The following is a 20,615-nucleotide window of genomic DNA, read 5'->3' on the forward strand; positions in this document are numbered from 1 at the left end:
TTTATTTTAACAAGACTAAGATTTAATTTTTAAAATTTGACATTTAATACAAATATGTCAGGATAACACAAATACAACTGAAATATGCCAGTGTCTGAACTTTTTATTTAACATGCAAAAATCAATTAGAACACATAAAAAACCCAACTATAAGCTGTAATTTTACATTTATACATCAGAAGTGTCCATTTTAAGAAGTCAAAATAATTAGTCAATAACATCTAAATACTGATTTATACTGCTAGACCATCTGTATACTCAAAGCAATAATTCTATATTTGCCCACAGTCTGTAATGACAATTCTTCCATTTACTAGCCCTTTAGGAGAACCAAATGATTCTATCTTTTTCACGACATCCATTCCATCTTTCACAAACCCAAATACCACATGCTTGAAGTCCAAGTGTTCTGCTTTTTTAAGTGTTATGAAGAACTGAGAATTATTCGTGTCCCTGCCCTTATTTGCCATCGACAACAATCCAGGACCAGTGTGTTTCACTTCAAAATTCTCATCTTCAAATGCCGCTCCATAAATTGATCGTCCACCTGTTCCATCGTGGTTAGTTATATCACCTCCCTTTAAAAAAAAAAAAAAAAAAAAAAAAAAGGAGGGGGTGTACACAGCATTAACTTAGAAGTCCCAAAACAAACCAACAGCACAAGTATATTCCCTTTTATCAGCAAAGACTTTGCTTGGGAAGAACTTGTTCTTAATTTTCACAAGTAGTGTATTTAATTAGACACAAGGCATCCCAGCTTCAGCAGCTTTGTTCACAGTAATGGAAGCAGTAGTGGAAAGTTTATCCCTTGTTTATTCTGAACACAGCGTTTTATCTGCCTGCTCCACATGGTAATCCCTCTGCTTAGCCTGTCACTCCCACTGCCTGCTTCCTGCATCACTTGGCCCCGATAGCCCTGACCTGCATTATCACACCGAAGGCCTGTCCTTGCTTAGTCCCTGCAGGCACAGAACTGATCACCTGGAAAAGGCTAAAGTACCAATGATCAGCATTTTTTTGCCGCAAAAACGTGGCAGCAGCTTTTGCCACGTTACTGCTTGTTTAGGAGAGCAGCTACTTTTAGCAAGCAGGGTCTTTTGTCTTTCTGCAAAGCAGAAAGCTTCTGGCTCCCAATTATTTGGCTACATGCATAAAGGTAACAGTATAGGTTATCATATCTTTGAAGGAAAGCCTTAATTCTCACTGAAAAGCTTCTCACTGTACCTGAAGAAAGTTCAAACAAAGCAGAGAAAACTTAGAATATACTAATTTCATGTGATAAAAGCTCACTTTTTGTCAGAGTACGCATGGTGCAGTTAACTTGTTTTAAGGAAATCTGCTCCTTATGGGATGTGGAATACCCCAAAACAAGCTTAAACCCTAAATGAGCGATGCTGCTTTCCTCATCAGAAAGGCATGAAGTTTTAACAAACAGGCCATAAAGGGCATACTTCAGACACAGGTGATATCTAATCCAGAGATTATTGTATTCTGTATTATTATTGTATTATATATTATTATTAATACATTCATGTATTAGTCTACTGTGAGTTTGCAGAATGTCATGTCTTCAGGGAGGTTGTGACACGCAGGAACATTACTGTAGTGTATAAGGAAGTTGGCTCATTCTGCCTGTTACAAGTCACTAAAACCCACTGAATTATTGAAATTGCTAGTGCTACCTAATACAGACAGAGGTTTAAAGCCACCACTCTCTACATGGGGGTTCAGGTGCACTGCAGGCTGATACTCTTGGTGAAAAATTTGAGTATTTTAAGGAACAGGCCACTGCATGATAATGAGATCTAGAAGACTTTTTAGATGGAAACTTGAACATCTAAAATATTTGGAATATCAGTTTTAAAGTGCACGTTATCTGAAATACGAAGTGTACTTTAAAATGTAAGAGAAGCCTAGAAAGTAAGTGTTCTTAGCAGGTGAGCCTATGGAAGTTCCTCTGCAGAGAGACACAGCTGAAAGCTAGTTTTGGGAACCCCTACTTTCCTTGCTGTTCCCGTTCAGCAACAGGCCCCTTGTCCATTGTAAGAGGAGACCTCTATCTCCTTTTTTTCTTCCACACTAACATAGCAGCACTAGGTAACACGAAGACATCAGGCAGCTGGGAAACACAGAAAGCATTTGGCTTCAGGCAGCATGTGCTGCTTGCACCATTTCTCATCTTGTAGGGAGAGGGTAGATGACAGTAGCTTGCACACTGGATTCATGCTGCAAGCAAGAACGTGCTATCCTATATTTTTTTGTGATTTTTTGAAGTACCATTGTTAGACAAGATGCATCTCATTCTGTCAATGAAGAGTCTTCCTGTTATGCTTACCTGACACACGAAGTCGGTGACTATTCTATGAAAGCTGGAGTTCTTGAATCCAAATCCTTTCTCTCCTGTGCACAGGGCCCTGAAGTTTTCAGCCGTTCGAGGGACAATATTTGAAAACAGCTCCATAGTTATGTGTCCTAAAGGTTCATCATCAGCAGAAACTTCAAAATACACAACAGGGTTGGTGTCCTTTGACAGTCCTGCTGCCAGAGATAAGTGTCCCTTCTGTAGTTCTGACAAGCTTAGCTGGCATTCTTCAAACCTCCTCTTGAAAGAATTAGCCATTTCTTGGCTTTTAAATCTGACTGCAAGTTGTTCTACTTTTACTTCACCATCTGAAAATAAATGTGAGAACAGGCTTCTTTAGTTCTATTCAGTATAGTCAGAAACAAATAGCATTTGTCTTACATAATTTCCATGGAAAAACAAAGCCACAGAAACAACAGACCACCTAGAAAAAACAAAACACACCCGAAAAAAACCCAAACCAACTCACCAGCATAATCTGTGGCTGTCCAAATTAAAGCATTGTTTGATGTATCAGAGGGCACTAAGTTCATTTCTTTGGTGATGACATGGTTTGCACAGACCTTAAGAACTTGGTCCCTTCTCATGAGGACTCTATAGTATTTCTTCTGTGTATGGAAGAGGATCTTTATCTCTCCAACACCACGCTCCTTCCACTGAGTAGCATCTCTGTCCCATCTGTAAAGTTTTGCCCTCTCTTTGAAAAGAATTTCTTCATCTTCTTCTCCAGATTTTACCTCCACCTAAAAAACAGCACAGTGGAGTACCAGTGATTTCTAAGAGCTGCTGTCTCCAATGATATTAATAGTATTATATACACTTAGGGTGATTCTGACTTATTACAATGGAAAATGAGTCAATATGTTCTTTTCTCCAACATCATATTCATCACATACCAAAATGATAAGAACATTTATCTATTGAGAAGTAGGACTCAAGAGGAGAAGCAGCAAGTAAGGGAAGAAAGAAAACCACAGAATTCATAATATGACACACAGATGAGCAAAGGCTTACAAATTTTGAAGAAGGTGGTTGAAAGCATGTTACGAACTACATCAGATTTGCTGTTCAAATTAAAGGACACTGCATACTGTTTATTTGTGCTTTGTCTTGCTTAATACTAATCTATAATTAAATTTATTAATATTATTTATTGGAATGCCAAACTATGTAACATTGGAAGAGTTTGAAATGCCTGTTAGGCACACTAAGGCTAAATACCAAATCAAGACATGAACAACTGTGTGAAGCCTCACTCAGTAAGTTTTAAGGCTACCTTTGAAGTTGAAGGTTCTCCTACGTCTTGAAAAACAATTTATTTTCAAACTAACAAGGGCAGTCCCCTTAGCCTTCAGGTGAGATTAATTGTACTACATCTTTATTGCTTACTGATTCTAGAAATCTCTTGCCTAGCTTACAGTAAAAATGAAGTTGGCGTGGCTTTGACAGAACTGAACATACAAGACATGGATACAAAGCCACAGCTGAGTTGTATTAGCACTAACAGTTATTCAGTTCCCCCTGTTTGGTTTTCAACTGTGCTATAATGAATCAGTTTTAGCTTTTACAAGTCATGCATACAAATTTGCATACTGATTAACACTGAGTCAAGGTATAATGAAGTAAACTTTGAAGATTTTAACTGATGCACCAGACACTTGCCCAGTGCTAAGCTGTACTAAGATTTAAAACAGCAGCTGTTTCTACACTGGCAGTGCAAGAAAAACAGAACAAAGCACACAAGCAAAGTGTCTTCTTGCTGCGTTAGCAGACATGCTTATCTTAATGTTGGTTTATATCCCAGAAGTCCCCTTACCTCTGGTAACGACACAATTGGCTCAAAGTGGATATCATCACTATGTACCACCTCATCATCACTACCACCTTCATCTTCATCTGCCTTACGGGCTGTCTCTCCAAACACAGCCGCTCCTGTATTCGCCCACTTGAAGTTTTTATCTACAATTAAGAGAGTTGCATTTTAAACTTCATGTAGTTTTTTCTTCTGAACAAAAACTTGCAAGAAAAACCTTGTTAACTGATTGATCAGTAGAAATTGGGTGCACAAAAAGGCATATTGTATGAAGCAGAAATCCACCTGAGTGTTTGTCTCAGACTAGTTTAACTCACCTTTTGAGCCAAAAGCAAAGTCTCCAGAGTTTTTGGAAGCCAGATCTGCAAATGACAAGCCTGCAGTATTGCCGAAACCAAATCCGATGATTCTGTTTTCTATCAAATAAGAGGGGAAAGTCAAAGGTTTTTCTGTGCCTTTCTTAAAGAAAATGTGTTTGATGTTATGTAGTCACAAAAAAAAGACAAGTCTCTACAGAATTTTTCCCTTCCACTAAATTTAAAAAGTTTGCACACCACTTGTCATAATGACAGTCATTTATTGTGGTTTAAAAAGGGCTCAGGACTCTGTGAGATAGTTTCAGCATGCTACTTTCGTGAAGATCCACAGAGCTCCAGTAAGTATTTATGCAGTATTCAACAGTAAATCATATATAAATTATACATCATATATAAATTATACAACAGACTTTAGCATTGCTCTGTAGTAGTGTCACTTGAACATACCAGAATTTGATGTATATAATTATTCTAATCCCCACTCCTGTTTTTACTTGATTGGTATTCATGCTTCCAAATCAGTATTGGTACTACTTCTCTGAAAGGTAGCATCTACGTTAGATAGTCTACAGAAAAGCATACTTAAGTTCCTACAAAAAAACCAAACATACCCCTGACCTTACCTTGTGTTGACTCTGAACAGTCCGAATCACTTTTTTTAGTGGACAAGTCTACAGGTTTGTCATCAGCTCCTGATAAAGTCTGTGATACATGCACATTTTCCGTGGTGGAATCTGGTTCTTCATTGTTGGTAGCTGACTGGACAAATACTGTCACCTCATCGGTTGATGGAGTAGGTACTTCTTCCTTACTGCTACAGACTAAGTCAGTTGAGCTTGTAACCTCATTCTCCTGAGATTAATAAAAAAGTCAAGTAATAAGCAAATAAGCTAGAAGAGCCTAGTATTCAAACCACCTCCTCAGCAGACTCAACTGTCATTTTAGAAAAAAAAGAACACCAAGAAAAATTGTTGTTGTAAGCTTTCTGAAGTTTTTCATCACACTTAACACACATTTGACATCAGCTTGACAAGAGACTGAAGTATCTTTGTAGTAGAATGCTTTCAAAAAATACAATACTATTACTTACTGAAATCACTTAGTCCTTCTATATACACGTGAGGAGTGATTTTACTAGCCAAAGCAGTTTATACTTTATGAGAACAGCTGTACCTCCTTTCTCTTTCCAAGGAACTTAAGATCTAAGGTTCTGTTTCAGGAAAGACTTGAAGCACAGCCACAAAACAGTCAAGTAGTTTTTCACCACTGGATGTTTCGGTTCTCACATGGTGAAAACTATATATTATAAAGTCTCACATGTACATGAAGTGACTGTACAAGTTTAACGACAAAAGGTTTAGTAAAGATTTAGTTCTTACTTTCATTTCTTCAATTTTAACTTCTGTCTGAACATCTTCTGGACTGTCATCCTCAGTATCACTGCTGACACCACAGACAGATGTAGAAGGAACCTGCAGAGTTTCTGCTTTAGCCTTCTCCTCAGGAGTTGGTTTCTTTTCCCAAGCAGTAACACATTCTCTTTCATTGCTGAATTCACTTTTTGCTGTGGTACCTACCGCAAAGAATAAAAATTAGTGGAAGATAGCTGGCAGCTAAGTACTGAAGCATTTTTTGGCACCTACATTATAAAATAACCTCTTGATAGCCATAGCAACTTAGAATAAGACTTCAAGAGTTTTTCAAAATAGTATTACTGTTTAAACAGTGGAAGTGAAGACTAAACTCCACTTGGGATGACTAGAATTGGAAATTCATCATACTTGGTTTTCTATTGGTATCAGGCTATTTCCATGCAAGGATGAAGAGTTCGATCTTGCAGCTGCCACTACTACTAGCTTCTTTGAACATTTGCTTCTGTTTCAGATGGCTCAATATATACCACCTCTTTCTAGCACACACCCTCAAAAAAACCCCAGACTTCACTTCTAGAAGTATCTATCCAGATTTTCAGTTATTCAACAAAGTCTGAGGCACAGCTGAAGAAGACAAACAGAAGCAGCAAATTCAATCTTCTACACTTGTACTTTTAGTATAAAGACCAAATATCTTTTTTTTAATTGAACAAGATTCACTCATGAGATTAATTTGACTATCTGCAGAAGTAGCAAGTATTCACAGAAATAGACAACTTTTGTCTCGTACAGTATCATCCCAAGACGAATTCCTCATATCCAGAAGGAGGAATTCAAGGCAAGAAGACACTTTGATTTTCTTATTTAGAGGCCACCTAAAATGTACATTTCTCATTCACATACCACTTTACTGCTAACTAACAGTTCAACATACTGAGCTTAAAGCTGTGTTTTGAGATGCAGCTTTTCTGGTCCCTGCATCACTGTTTCTAAAAACTACCTCAGGAAACACAAAATTAATCTCAGTGCCCAAGTGTCCTCCAGATTTAGAGCTCAGAATTTCTTATATACTGAAACATAAGCATTGTGTTTGAAGACATACCTTTTAGAGGATCTTGCAATTTCTTTTTCTTTTCTGAATCGCTGGGATATAGTCTTCCATTAAGTTTCTTAACAGCTGTTTCATAGTCTTCATCTTAAATACAGGAAACAAGTGTAAGTTCTCAGGCATCCTTTAAGTACAGAGAAGTCTGCTAAGCCCTTCTGACTACAAGCCTAGCAAGCATGCATAATTTTTGCTTATGTTTTAAGAGTTCTGCAGATCATCAAGCTTTCACTTCCTATTCTTCACAGATGTGCTTCAGTGTGCTATTGACACTTTTCTCAGCCTAGATTGTTATGGATGGCACAAGTTTTGTTTGCAGAAAACACATTTCTTATTGAGTGATTTTATTAAGACTATCACTAAACAGAATTGGGAAGGAAGACTGAAGATCATTTATATACAAACTAGCAAGCTCAGATATTTGTGGGAGGGGGCTTGACTTCTATTTTCTGATGAATACGATGCTTCAGAACTTCCATTTAACATATTTGCTGCTGAATAAATTAAGAGTAATTTACTTGCATGCAATAAGATTTCATATAAAATATTTCAGTTTTAGAACTAGGAATTTGCTTTAGATGAAAAATAAGCCATTTGTCTAGCATTTAGGGAACCTGAGCATGTTCCTTTTTGATAAAGGCTGTCTTGTATCTATCTCCAAAATTAAGTTACAGAAGTAAGCCTCTTGCTCAAATGAGACTAGACTCAAACATCCGTTTATTTAGTCTTACCTAACCAACTAAATTGGTAATAAGTGTTGACACCAATACAAGTTTCCTTTAGTCATTCCTGGGCCTCTGTTGTACTATTCTGTCTTGAAGACCTGAGTGCACATCTTTCGCCACAAAGAAAATGACAGGATTATTTCCCATCAGCCGAAACAAAAAATATTTGAGTGTGTAATGGTTCTGATAGCATTCACAGAATCACAGAATATTTCAAATTGGAAGGGACCCACAGGGACCATCAAGTCAAATTCCCTGCTTCTCGTAGGACTACCTAAAACTAAACCATATGACTAAACGTTATCGAGATGCTCCCTGAACTCTGACAGGCTTGGTACTGTGACCACTGCCCCGGGGAGCCTGTTCCAGTGACCAACCACCCTCTGGGTGAAGAACCTTTTCCTAATGTCCTGTCTGAACTTCCCCTGACAGCTTCATTCCATTTCCTTGTGTGCGGTCGCTGGTCACCAGAGAGAAGAGATCCACACCTGCCCCTCTGCTGTGCCCCTTGAGGAAGCTGTAGCCTGAGATGAGGTCACCCCTCAGCCTTCTCTGCTCCAAGCTGAACTAACCAAGTGACCTCAGCTGCTCCTCATAAATCTGGCCCTTGAGGCCTTTCCCCATCTTGGCCACCCTCTTCTGGACACACTCTAACAGTCTGATTTCCTTATATTCAAGCACCCGAAACCGCACACAGTGCTCAAGATGGGGCCACACCAGTGCGGTGTATTACACCCTTTCCCCACAGAAAGGTAACACAAAGATCAACTTTAGCACTCCTTACCATCATCCTCATCACTCACATATCCAGGCTTATTCTTGTAACAGAAGAACGTTGAAGGTAGCTTGAGAAAGCCAGCAAGAGCTCTCTGTTCAGGGGTAGGTGTTAACTCATAAACTATTATAACCTCATCAGATGGAAGATCATCTTCTGACACTGTTGTCTTCTCAGCTTTTTACAGAAAACAAACAAACCATTAAAACTGAGTAATTTCAGAACAGGGAATAACATTAACCCCACATTGCCATTATTACAGAACTGAACTAATTCTAAGGGAGAAGAAATACATTTAGAGCCTAAATATTTTCTGTTCACCCACAAGAAACAAAAATCAAAATTACAGGATGCTAGGACAGAGCATCCTGTTAAAACTTAAGAAATTCTAACCGGCATGCCCAACTACATCCTGTTCTATTGCCTTTGGAATTCAAGTATCAGAACAGAAACAAGCCTGCATCTTCATATTGTTACAAAGATTATTTAATTAAGTCCTCATGTCACACAAAATACGACTACGGAAAGAGAGGGATATAGGTGTTTTCTAGAGGTAGAGAGGCAAACTTCAGGTCTGATAAAAGAAAAAGTTGTCTACAGCAACACGTCCTATTGCATTGCTTAAAAGTGCTTGTGGTGGTTTAACCTCGGCCGGCAACTAGGACCATGCAGCCATTCATTCACACACCCCCTCCAGTAGGGTAGGGAGAAGAGGAAGAAAAAGAAAAAAAAAAAGCAAACCTCATGGGTTAAGATAAAGACAGTTTCATAGGACAGTAACAAAAGAGATAATAACAATAATGATGGTAAAAGAATATTAAAAAAGTGATGCAATGCAATTGCTCTTGCCACCCAATGATGGATTGCCCAGCCTGTCCCAAGCAGAGATCGTGGATCCCTGCCCCCTAGCCAACCTCCATTTATATACTGAGCATAACGTCTATGGTACGGAATATTCCTTTGGCCAGCCTGTCCTGTCTATGCTCCCTCTCAGCTTCTATAGGAAGCTGAAAAAGTCCTTGACTTAACACATTGTTTTAGTTGTCACTAAGTAATGCTTGTATTATCAGCATTATTCTCATACTAAATCCAGAACACAGCAGCTACTAGGAAGAAAATTAACTCTATCCCAACTGAAACCAGGACAGTGCTTTAAGTTCTACAAATTATCAAAAAGCAACTGAATAGAACTTATTTCAGTTTACCTATGGGAAATCTGAACTTTTTATTAGCTAATCTTAATTTATCACAATAGCTGTTGCTGAAACTTTAACTGTTACAAAAGTAATTTTTAGTTCCATAGTGTTGAACAACAAAAAATACCGCTTTCAGCATATTTAACTAGCTTTTCCAGAAAGAACAAATAGCACCATCAATTTTATTTTATAGCTTTTTCTCCTCTCTCCTTTAACACTAAGTTGTCCATTCCACTTGTATTGAAAAAATAGTGCATAAATCAAAGGTTAAAGCTGAAAGCACAGCCTAGAGCAAACTGCAGGAAAAAAAGCAGACAGCTTTGAAAACAAAAATCTGAATTTATTATGAGAGAATGGAAGCAAAGAGGGAGGATATACCACTTTAAACACCATGTATTGTTCGGTTGGGGTTTTGTTTTGAGAGGTGGAGGTTGGGAGTAAAATGTGAGTGAAACAATGTTAACTATAAGAATTACCCCATAAGCACATCATAATCAGGCATTGGCCGATTCTGAGAACAATTTGATTGCTTTAGTAAGTCAACCTATTTGCTAATGTTCTTCAGGTTTGAGTTAAACTGATCAGCAAAATTTGCTCACTGTTCTTTTCACTGGAAAATATTTGCTAAGTTTGTGGCACAAAGTAGTCAGTGGGAACCTAAATTTTCAGCTAGGAACCAGACTCCTACTCAGTTCCTGAAGGACACAGATTTTCCTGCTCAGGCAATTTGATATCCACCATTGCAAGAGGAGACTAGGACAGAAGAGAAGTGTAATGTTTATAGATGTGCCCCTTGATCCTTTGACACACTAAAACGAATCTGCTTTTTAAAAGTAGTTTTCTCACTAGTATCTTCCAGTAGATTAAGAGCAATATGAAGAATAGTAGAGTAAAAGGAAAATCCAAAGTACTAGTTAAAATTTAAGTTTTTTTCATAGTGTTCCCAGACAACCGCTGCTCCAGTTGACCTCTCCCTTTGTTTACAAGTTAATAATTTCAGGCATTTATATAACAGTGTAGCTCAAACCCATTACCAGCACATAGTCTTGTAGAGTAATCATTTTTGCTGACTTTTTTAGATCTCAATAGCTCTTCTGAGCCTGTATAAAGTAAACGTAGGATAAAATTCTCAAACAGCAAATTTCATATCATGACAGCAGGCTATAGATGTTTTAATATATTTTCTCAGAATTTTATGCAAAAAAACTCATAACTCTATATGATTTAAGAATTAGGAGTACATCTTGTACCAAGTTATGAAGATATGCAGGTATCCCGCATATTAGCATGTGTTTTATTCACTCAGATTAGTTAAGCAAGTGTCTCAATTGGACTAAGTAAGTTTGCATTAAGTTCACCACAGTGGTTTAAGTGTGGAGTCTTTAGTCTTACAACCATTAAAGGTTACAGGAGAAAAAAAAAAAAAAAATCTTTCCTTAGGATTAGAGAATTTTCAAAAATTTATCTTCAACAGAACAAAATTTCTTCCAAAGTCAGTCAGGTAGATAGTAAAAGTGTGAGCTTCCTTTAATCTGAGCAGTATAAAGCTAGCTAGAAGACCCTAGCAACAGAGGATATAGTCCATCATATTCAACAGACAGCATTCCTAAAGAATTATCATGCAGCCTCTCTCAGTAGCCTTTGTGCAAAGTAGCTGCAGAAAAGAAATACATTAAAAAGTCACTTTAGATTAATCCATATGTGAAGTTCTCCATGAGGCTGATCTATCAAACACTGGACTAAAATTCTACTGTTCCAAACATCCACTCAAAGTGACAAAAGGGTTCAACAACAAAGATTAAGATTACAACATGTATTTGCCCTCAGAATATTAAGACTGAGAGAGATGTTCACTAGTTCAGTTAAGTTTATTTCTACTCACCCTCCCCATGAGAAAGTTAACTTTTCTTATTCAGAAGTGCTGCAAACAGCTTAAATCTATCTTCATAAGCAGCCATGAAAACAAAGAGCCATGCATATGTACAACGTATCTTAAAAGACTTGGTTTTGTAATAATAGAACTTTCTACTTGGGGGAAAAAATCCACACAAAACATTGTTAGTATACGGAAGGAAGAAAATAAAGAACAATACCATGCACAACAGCTCTTTCCACCAGTATATTGTATTTTGTTTTTGTTTCAGCTGACATTAAGATGAGGTAGGCCTAAATATCTATTTAGTCACAACAGTGACATTTTTTTCTCATGCATATGCCAGTGAATATCTTCTGGATATAAAAGAAAAGCACCAGAGTTTAAACCTTAATGCATGTAACTGATACAGTAACACGCAATTGACATAAATGATTCAAACTTCTAAAGCACTTCTAAAAAGCTCATGACCTGACCTGAGAAAAACTTAGGCACTTTTGCATGCAGCTGCAGAACTACAATGAGAATAAATGTCTTTTGAATGTTGCCCTAGCGCAACTCAGAAACTGCCCATGAGAAAGCCTCAGATTATAGTTGCATTAGGTAGGCTTGAAAACTTATTTAGCAAATTACCTTGAGAAGTCCTTTCTATTAAGTCAAAGCTCAAAACAAAGCCACCAAAAAGTTACACTGAAGACAATTATCAACTGTAAATAAATCACTAAGCATATAATCATGACCTAGTTATTAGAAAAGTAGACATGAAGAACAGCCTGAAGTACCAAAAAGGTTTTTTGTTTTTTGTTTTTTTTTTTTAACCTACACACACATCTACCCTCACATACCCCAGTATAAAAACAGGATCAATTTGAGGTAGCAGAAGTTTTTGCATGTATGCATTGGCGCAGAATGCCTTATCACTTCACATTATGGACATTGAATGATGAAAATAAAACTGAATTGTTAATGAACTCCATGCACAGGGATACCTAAAAACACAGAACAGTTGACTTTAGATCATATATACAGAACAGGAGCTCAGTGTTTAAATAAGAACAGCTTCTCTAGAAATACAATTTTGGGAAACTGGTGTTTTGACATTTTTAATCGATGTAAGATGCTAACATTAGACGACTAGAAGACTACTGCAGACTAGAATAAAAATTTGCTTGTTAAAATTAAAATGCTCTTGAACTATATAAGTTGAGTATGCTTACGGCAAGGATACTTGCAAGAAACACCATTAGTAACATCTTATAATGACATATAATCAAACTATAAGCTGTAACAGTTTTGGTTACAGGTTCTGAATGTAAACAAATTGGTTACTCGGTGAAAGCTTTCTGACCAGCTAAGGAGGATTTCACATTATACGTGAAGTATATATACATAAGCAGAAGTTAAGGAGTTGGCTTTCTCATTTCTGTGCGCTCCTTGTTTTTGAAAGTGCAGTAGTTAACATACTGATAATTGGGAAATCGAATTAAACATTTCTAACAGAAAGGCTAAATACATTCAAGTGTTTTACTGGATAACCTGTCTTGAGATCTTCAGGTGTATTTCACTGAAGTGGAAGACCTCAGGCACTAAGAGATACATTCTCTAAAAATAACAGGAGAATTTCTTTAGAAAAGGGGAATTTTAGAGATCCAGTGTGCATGTTCAGTAAAACTTTGACGGAGAAAGTGCAAGGCAGATACCCTCAGAAAATAAGGCAAACAGAAGCCAAAAGCTTCAACAGGGTTATCCATTGTGCCAGCTCATATTAATACACTAAAGGCTAGAAACATTCTCCAATAGGACAAATACAGTAGTCAGACACACAATTTTAAGTACTCTTCTTCAGCATGCATGTTAATTAGAAGCATTACTGAGCCAACTGCTTTGCCACAGTTGGGTTACTGTCCATGCCTGCTAAAGTGTTTTTATCACACATTCAGTGCAGTATGTAAATACCTTTACTATCAGGTTGCAAGGAAGATGTGCTTGTCCAAAAGGCCATTGGATTAGATTTAAAAAGGCTAAAATTAAATCCTAAAAAAATAAATTGTTTGGATATAAGTGTTTACCTGGAATTTTAAAAGGGTAAAGCAGACTTATCTATGTTCTGGAAGCATTCCATAGTCGTATTTCACAGTAGGAAATTTCATCTGTTAATTCTACACAAGCTTATCGAACCCATGTGAATAGACTGCAGCTATCACCTTCCACCATGTGACTTTATTATACTTTAGTTAATATACAGACAGTATGTCTTCATAATTCTGACACTAGTATGTAAATTAAAAACTATTATCTGATTAAACGGTCTTGCACTGATGGGAAGCAGCACATGAAGCCTTCAAAGAGAAGTACACTACCATTAAAATGCTAGTAAGTCCCATTCTCCTCACAAAGACACTTCAGCACATTATAGCGGTCATGTTGGAGCCACAACTTCCGCAAGCACCTTTTTTTCAGCCAGTGTGAGAAAACGTATAACTGAAGATGTAATCACCTGATCCCTTTTCAGGCTAAGAAAAGAGGCTAACATCTGGTGTTGATTAAGCTACACATCTGATATTGCATAGGCTCATAATTAAGACTTTAAACAAATATATAGAGAGTAGTCTTAGAATACCCATCTGTTCAATCAAGGGGATAGTTCAAATTTGCTGTTCTCACACTTTTCCACTCAGAGCAAAGGCCCAGGTACATACACTACCAATTCAATCCTACCTATTTAAGTCTCAAAAAGTGAAACCACAGCTCCTTCATTAAGCATGCAAGCCTGAGATTCAGGTACAGCACTTCAGAGTTATAGCTCCTATGCAAAATCCTCTTTCTCACTAACCAACAAAACTTCCTCCTTCATCACACAGTCATTTTTATATGGAAATAATTATGACTTCAAATTCCTTTAGCTGAAACTCTTGAGAATGTGTAGCTATCAGTACCCACATCAGAACTGAAAGAAACTCCGTATTAGTGAGACAAAGAGTACTGAATAGCATGGAGATGACTGCGTAATAAGTTGCATTGTTGAATAAATTACTAGTTCAATTGACACTCACCTTTTTCCAGAATTCTAAACGAGAAGTTAGAGGGTCCATCTTGTGTTGAAGTAGGCAAGTTGTCTACCTTGCTGTCTAGAGGCTTCTGAGGAGCACTAAAGCTTTTTGGTGGTTCAGAGACTTCCAGTTCTTTCTCTGCCGTGTTCTGAGACGCTGAAGTATGGTCTTCACTCTTTCTTGGAGGATTAAAACTGAAGCCAAAGAGAGAACCAGTGGCTGAAGTATTTCCAAATGTGAATGTCTTTGACTTTTCATTATTGAAAATGCTCTTGACAGATTCAGATCCAAATACAAACTTTGGAGGAGAAACCACTGTTTTTGTTGGTGTTTCAGAAGTGTTTGACACCTCTGTGACCTCTACAGTTACATCGGAAGTATCATCACCATGGCTGAGGTCAGTTCTTTCTCTGGTAGTTTCTTCTAGCACTGCTACAGCGTTTTTACCACACGGAGATTCCTTTGGCGTATTGGCACGAGAAGAAAGAGGTGTTATCAGTGTGTCTCTCTCTTGGGCATGCTTTGCTTCATCAAAAATCTGCTTAAATGAGTCCGCAACATCTTGCAGCTTGAATCGTACAGCTAGAAGTTCTACTTTTCTTTCCCCATCTGCAAAGTCACACGCAGTCCACACCCATGCTCTATCAGATCCCTTCATTTGTTGCATATTCATATCTGGAGTTATTCTGTGATTGGCACAGAGTTTTAGTACCTGGTCTCGTCTCATTACTATACGCACTTGTTTGTTGTCGTAGTTCTGTAATATCTTGATATCCCCAATACCTCTCTCTTTCCACTGATTAGCATCTTTGTCATACCTGTAGAGCTTAGCTCTGTGACTGAAGACAACTTGCTCATTTTCCTCACCACTGGTCACTTCCACAAGGTCAGGCAGAGGTACCACAGGTTCAAAGTACTGCCCATCTCTCTCTTCTTCCTGAGTAACATCAGAATCTTCATCTGTGCCTACTGATGTTCTACTCTGGTTCTGTTTGGCAGGAGATTTGGATGGGCTCAAGGCAGACTTAAAGCTGAAACTAAAACCTGTGGTAGACTCTCCAAATCTAAACAGATTTTTCCTTACAGGGCTACTTGCAAGAGGTGATGCATATACAGAACTACTTACACTATCATCCAATGCTTCTTCACGCAAGTCATAGTTATCCCATTCCAGAGTAGGCCCAGTACTTTCAGCATGTGGCTTTATAACCAGATCAGAAGTACTGCTGGCACAAACAGAGGTTACATTTTCCTCTTCTGACAGTTTAGTTTTGTCATCTGTCAAAAATGTTTTGAGATCTTTTAAGCCACACTTCATTTCTTCTGCTTTCTGTATAAGTTGAGCTGTTCTACCTGTATCAACAAGTTTATGGGGTGTCTGCAGTGGTATATCTAGTAGTAGCCTCTGACACTCTTCAAACTTCTGTTTGAACTCCTCAGCCTGCTCTGGTGTCTTAAATTTTGCTGCCAGGTGTTCCAACTTTGCATCACCATCAGAGAAGTCATTGGCCATCCACATCCAGGCTTTGTCTGAGCCAGACAGCTGTTTCAAGTTCATTGTTGTTGTTATCCAATGATTTGCACACACCTTCAGTACCTGCTCACGCCGCATTAATATTCTTACTTTGCCATTAACTTCATTTTTAAGAATCTTCAGGTTACCCACCCCGCGTTCTTTCCACTGGCTTGTTTCTGGATCAAACCTGAACAGCTTTACTCTTTGGGAATATAACACTTTCTCATCTTCCTCTCCTGTAAACGGTTCTATTTTTTCAGGCATCTGAACTATAGGTTCAAAATGGATATCATCACTGTCTTCTGTCTTATACACATCATCATCCTTCTCGCCAGAGTCCGCAGATGTGTTTGCTTTGTGATCCATTTTAGAATCCTGCGAAGAAAACAGCTTTTCACCTGCACCTGAAAAGCCTTTGAAGTTAGGGTCTTTTTTGCCAAACTGAAAGCCATCCCCAGGAGTACTTTTTGCAAGCTCAGCAAAAGTAAAAGTGCTGCTGTTTTGCCCAAAAACAAAGTCACCTTTCTCCTTGTTTGCTGTTTCTTGAAATGGAAATGTAATTTCGCTATCTGAAGGCAGTTCCTTTTTGTCTTTCCCATCAATGCTTTTTAAGAAGCCAGTTGTACACTCTTTTGATGGCTCATCTTTCTTAGCCGTATTTTTATTAGGCTCCTGTATCCCAAATTTAAATCCGCTTGCAGGCGTTGGCATTGAAAAGCTAAATCCTTCCTTTGCAGACTTAGTTTCACTATCAGAAGGAATCTGAAACGTAAATGATGGTGTCTTGCCTTGCTCAGCATGACCAAACTTAAAGCCCTTTCCTGAGAAATCACACTTAAAGCCTGTTCCCGACTGTCCTCCAGCAGGTTCAGATAATTTACTTTTCAAGCCAAAAGTAGGAGTTGATGAAGCATCACCAGCAGGCTTAGCAGATGGATTTGGTGTTTGGCAGGCTACGCAGGCTGGTGAAGAACCTTCATTCCTCACAAGGCAAGTACTACAATCCCACTGTCCTTCTTTTTTAGTAAAAAGTCCTTCAAATCCATTTTTCTGTGGCTTACTTGCATCAGCAATGGAACCAAACCTGGGAGCAGGCGACGCCTGAAGAGTAGGTATAGGCACATTTTGTTGACTTTGTAAGTTAGGATTCTGACAAGACTGACAGTTCACATCTTTTGCTTCATTTTGGACTAGGCATACAGAGCAGTCCCACTGACCTTCTTTTTTAGAAAAAGTAGTTCCCGAGTCATTTTGAACAGCCTTTGGAGCAACCACTTGGCCAAATTTAAAGGAAGTTTGTTGACCAGATACCGCTGTATTAGTATTGTTTGGATTCTGACAGGCAACACACTTGGAGGCAGTGGATTCGTTTCTTACTAAACAGACACTGCAGTCCCATTGACCTTCCTTTTTCGCAAAAGCAGATCCAAATTTGTCCTGCACAGTATTACCACTGGCTTTGAAACTTGCAGCAGAGTCACTTAATGGGGCACCATCTGGATTTGGACTTTGACATGATACACAGTTCTTTGCAGTTGCTTCATTTGGAACTAAACATACTTTACACTCCCATTGATCCTTCTTCAAGAGATGCTGCCCAAACCCACCAGAAGAATAGGTTGGCGGGGCTTCCTTTCCAAATGAAAAAGTGGTAGAGCTTGACACAGTTGATGTAGCTGTAAGGCTGCCTTTCCTATCAGATTCACTGCTCACCCCATCTTTCGGGAACTGAAAGCCAAAGTTCTGGGCCCCAGAAGTGGATCTGCTAGGCTCCTTGACATCCTGATTTGTTGTTTCTTTTGCAGTCCCGCTACTCTGAGTCACGGATGTGTCAACATTTGATCCCAAGGTTTTTAAAATATTCTGAGACTCCTCAAATTTACTTTTGAAAAGCATTGCTTCCTCAGGTGTTTTAAATCTAATTGCAAGCTGTTCTGGTTTTGGCAACTCGTCTGCATAATCTAAAGCATGCCACACAAATGACTTATCTGATCCCGCATTTGGAGTTAATTTCATATCAGTATTTATGTAGTGATTTGCACAAATTTTCAGCACTTGGTCCCGTCTCATTAAGAGACGAAATTTGCCAGATACTTTATGTTTCAGTATTTTCACATTTCCAATACCCCTTTCTTTCCATTCTTTAGATTCTGCATCAAAACGAAAGAGCTTGGCTCTGTTGCAGAAGAATTCTTCTTCATCTTCCTCACCTGTCTTTACTTCAATCTTGTCAGGGAGTGGCACCACAGGATCAAAATGAGGACCATCATCATCCTCATCTCCACCATGAGTGCTTCCTCCCTCTGTTTCATGACTTCTGTTGGCCAAATCTGAATTTGAAGTCATAAATACAGGCTTGCTTGGTTCTTGGATGGTAAACATATCACTCTTCTCAAAACCCAGGTTTTTGTGTGTATTTTGTCCCACGCTTTCTCTAAAAGAGATGCCTGCAATATGTTTATTGCCAAAATTGAAGACATTTCTTTGACTATTTAAGTGATCGTTAACTGGTTTTTGTTCTACGTATCTATCATCCTGTAAAGGTTTATCAGATGTCAGAAGACCCAAGAGGCTTTCGCTGCTGTTAAGAGGTGTATTAGCAGGCTGCGTTGCAGAAGAAAAGGTAAAGTCTCCATCATTAGACTTGAAGTTAGTGTTGAATTTAAAAGTTGGCGGCTGACTTGGCTGTGCTGGCGTTGGCAGAGACGTTTTTGATCCTTCTGCTGGTCCTGGCTGTCCAAATTTAGGTTTTGGAAATTCTATCCCTTTTGTTTCTGCAGGCTTTAAAGTCAGTGGCCCGACTGAAGGCTTTGTGAAATAGCCTGGTTCAGGCAATGGTGGATTTGTGCTTGCCGGTGGAACACTGTAATTGTAGTAATCATCACCTCCACGAGGAGAAATGAGTCCAGTAGCAGGAGAATCGAAACGCAGAGGTGTGCCATAGATTTCTTGGGAAAACATACAAGCAGAAGTGTTTTGCAGAGGTGGTGTATGCATCGGTTGTTGATAAGCATATATATGCTGCTGAGGTGTAAGTCGGTTCATGCCATAGACAGGAGCCTAAAGAAAAAGCAGAAAACAATTGCTTTGCTCATTATAGCAACAGAGAGGACAGAGTCTTACTGTGTTGAAGCCCACATAGAACGTACTCTTAAAAGCAGGGCATACTTTCATATGAATTTACATCTAAACTAATTTTAACTTAAACTGATCAGTTTAAACTAAATCTTGAAGGGCATGTGAAAAGAAGCATTGAAAAGGGTGCACAAGATAAGTGGGTTATTTTTTTGGTTTGGGGTTTTCTTTTTTTAATGAAAAAAGCTTTGAAAACCCCATTCTCTTTTGCCATGCTACTTTGGCTGGGGGCGGGGGGGAATAATTAAGTGCTATCACACATACCCTGTAGGTGACATGTACTAACATATTACAGACATATTTTGCTAGCTTTCTCTCCCAAACCCCACATCCCCAAAATTGGGCAGAAAGAGAAATTATCAGTTTATCCCTAGCAGTCCAAGACTACCAAATAATATTTAAGTAACTGCAATTACATCCAACTACATATAGAATCAAAAGCAGTCATTTTTGGTATGTCATTGGAAGTATCGTAAGTGGATAAATTTGTTCTCACCTTTGTTGGTGTTACATTGGTTGCGGCAGTTCTGAGAAGATACTGAGAGTTATAGGCAGGTGACTGGCTGTAGTATACAGATGGGCCAGTGGTAGCAACTAAAAAGGAACATGAGAAAAACTGTTTATACTTGATTTTTTTTTTTTATTGTTGTTGCTTTGAATGGACTCTCTCCAGCAACAGGTTTTTAAATTCTGAATCACTAAAACATTTCTGCCATATTTTCAGAAGCCTTTCTTGGTTTAACTAAGTGATTAGATAAAAATTCAGCAGCAACTTACCCGTTAATGGAGCTTCATGAAGATTTTGACCTCTCTGATAACCCTCTGACATTGTATCTGTTCCATAGCTTTCAGCAGGCCACCGATGAGATGATGCATTTGAGTTGGAATTATTAAGTTTCATTTCTTGCATTTCATTCTGTCAAGACAGCGCGCCAAGAGTATAAGTATATATTACACAGGTATTTGTAGAAGAAAGCATAAGGAATGATCCCTACCCTTTTTCATTTAAAAGCATGTTCAAGCTCAGGGCGGGGAGGTGGAAATCAAATCAAGAGGTACCTGCCAGAATCATTCAAGATCTGCCCATGCAGCACAAAGTACTAAGATTGTGTTCTAAAGCCAGAAGTAAAAAAAAAAAAAAGAGCCAAGCGGATGAGAACCAAATTGGTGAATGCAGAACTCTTTCTGCACATAGTCTTTAGAAGGGTTGCCTCTGCACCCCTGCCCAAGTCCCAGATAAGAGTTTTTAAGCAAAAGATTTACTCTTGCACTCAATTTGGGCACGTGTTTACAGAAGACAATTCCACTGATTTAAATAACTGTCTAGGAACTCTAAGTTAGCCCATGCTCTAACTTTACCATAACTAAAAGGTCA

At 38.4% G+C, this 20,615-nt stretch overlaps 1 protein-coding gene across 1 annotated transcript in view; it reads right to left on the bottom strand.

Annotated features, from left to right (window-relative positions):
• Window positions 1-20,615, bottom strand: part of LOC104284741 (E3 SUMO-protein ligase RanBP2-like) — a 35,187-nt gene continuing 14,572 nt past the window's right edge. The window contains exons 18-29 of the mRNA XM_009883108.1: window positions 20,018-20,156; window positions 19,737-19,834; window positions 14,593-19,165; window positions 8,480-8,647; window positions 6,968-7,060; window positions 5,872-6,065; window positions 5,116-5,344; window positions 4,493-4,591; window positions 4,179-4,321; window positions 2,832-3,105; window positions 2,336-2,670; window positions 1-578 (exon numbers count right to left, since the gene is read on the bottom strand). Of these exons, the coding sequence (XP_009881410.1) occupies window positions 273-578; window positions 2,336-2,670; window positions 2,832-3,105; window positions 4,179-4,321; window positions 4,493-4,591; window positions 5,116-5,344; window positions 5,872-6,065; window positions 6,968-7,060; window positions 8,480-8,647; window positions 14,593-19,165; window positions 19,737-19,834; window positions 20,018-20,156 (6,651 nt within the window). The 3' untranslated portion in view covers window positions 1-272. The remainder of the gene's footprint in view (window positions 579-2,335; window positions 2,671-2,831; window positions 3,106-4,178; window positions 4,322-4,492; window positions 4,592-5,115; window positions 5,345-5,871; window positions 6,066-6,967; window positions 7,061-8,479; window positions 8,648-14,592; window positions 19,166-19,736; window positions 19,835-20,017; window positions 20,157-20,615) is intronic.

This window comes from Charadrius vociferus, unplaced genomic scaffold (assembly GCF_000708025.1).
Source record: "Charadrius vociferus isolate BGI_N301 unplaced genomic scaffold, ASM70802v2 scaffold92, whole genome shotgun sequence".
Classification (NCBI taxonomy): Eukaryota; Metazoa; Chordata; class Aves; order Charadriiformes; family Charadriidae; genus Charadrius; species Charadrius vociferus.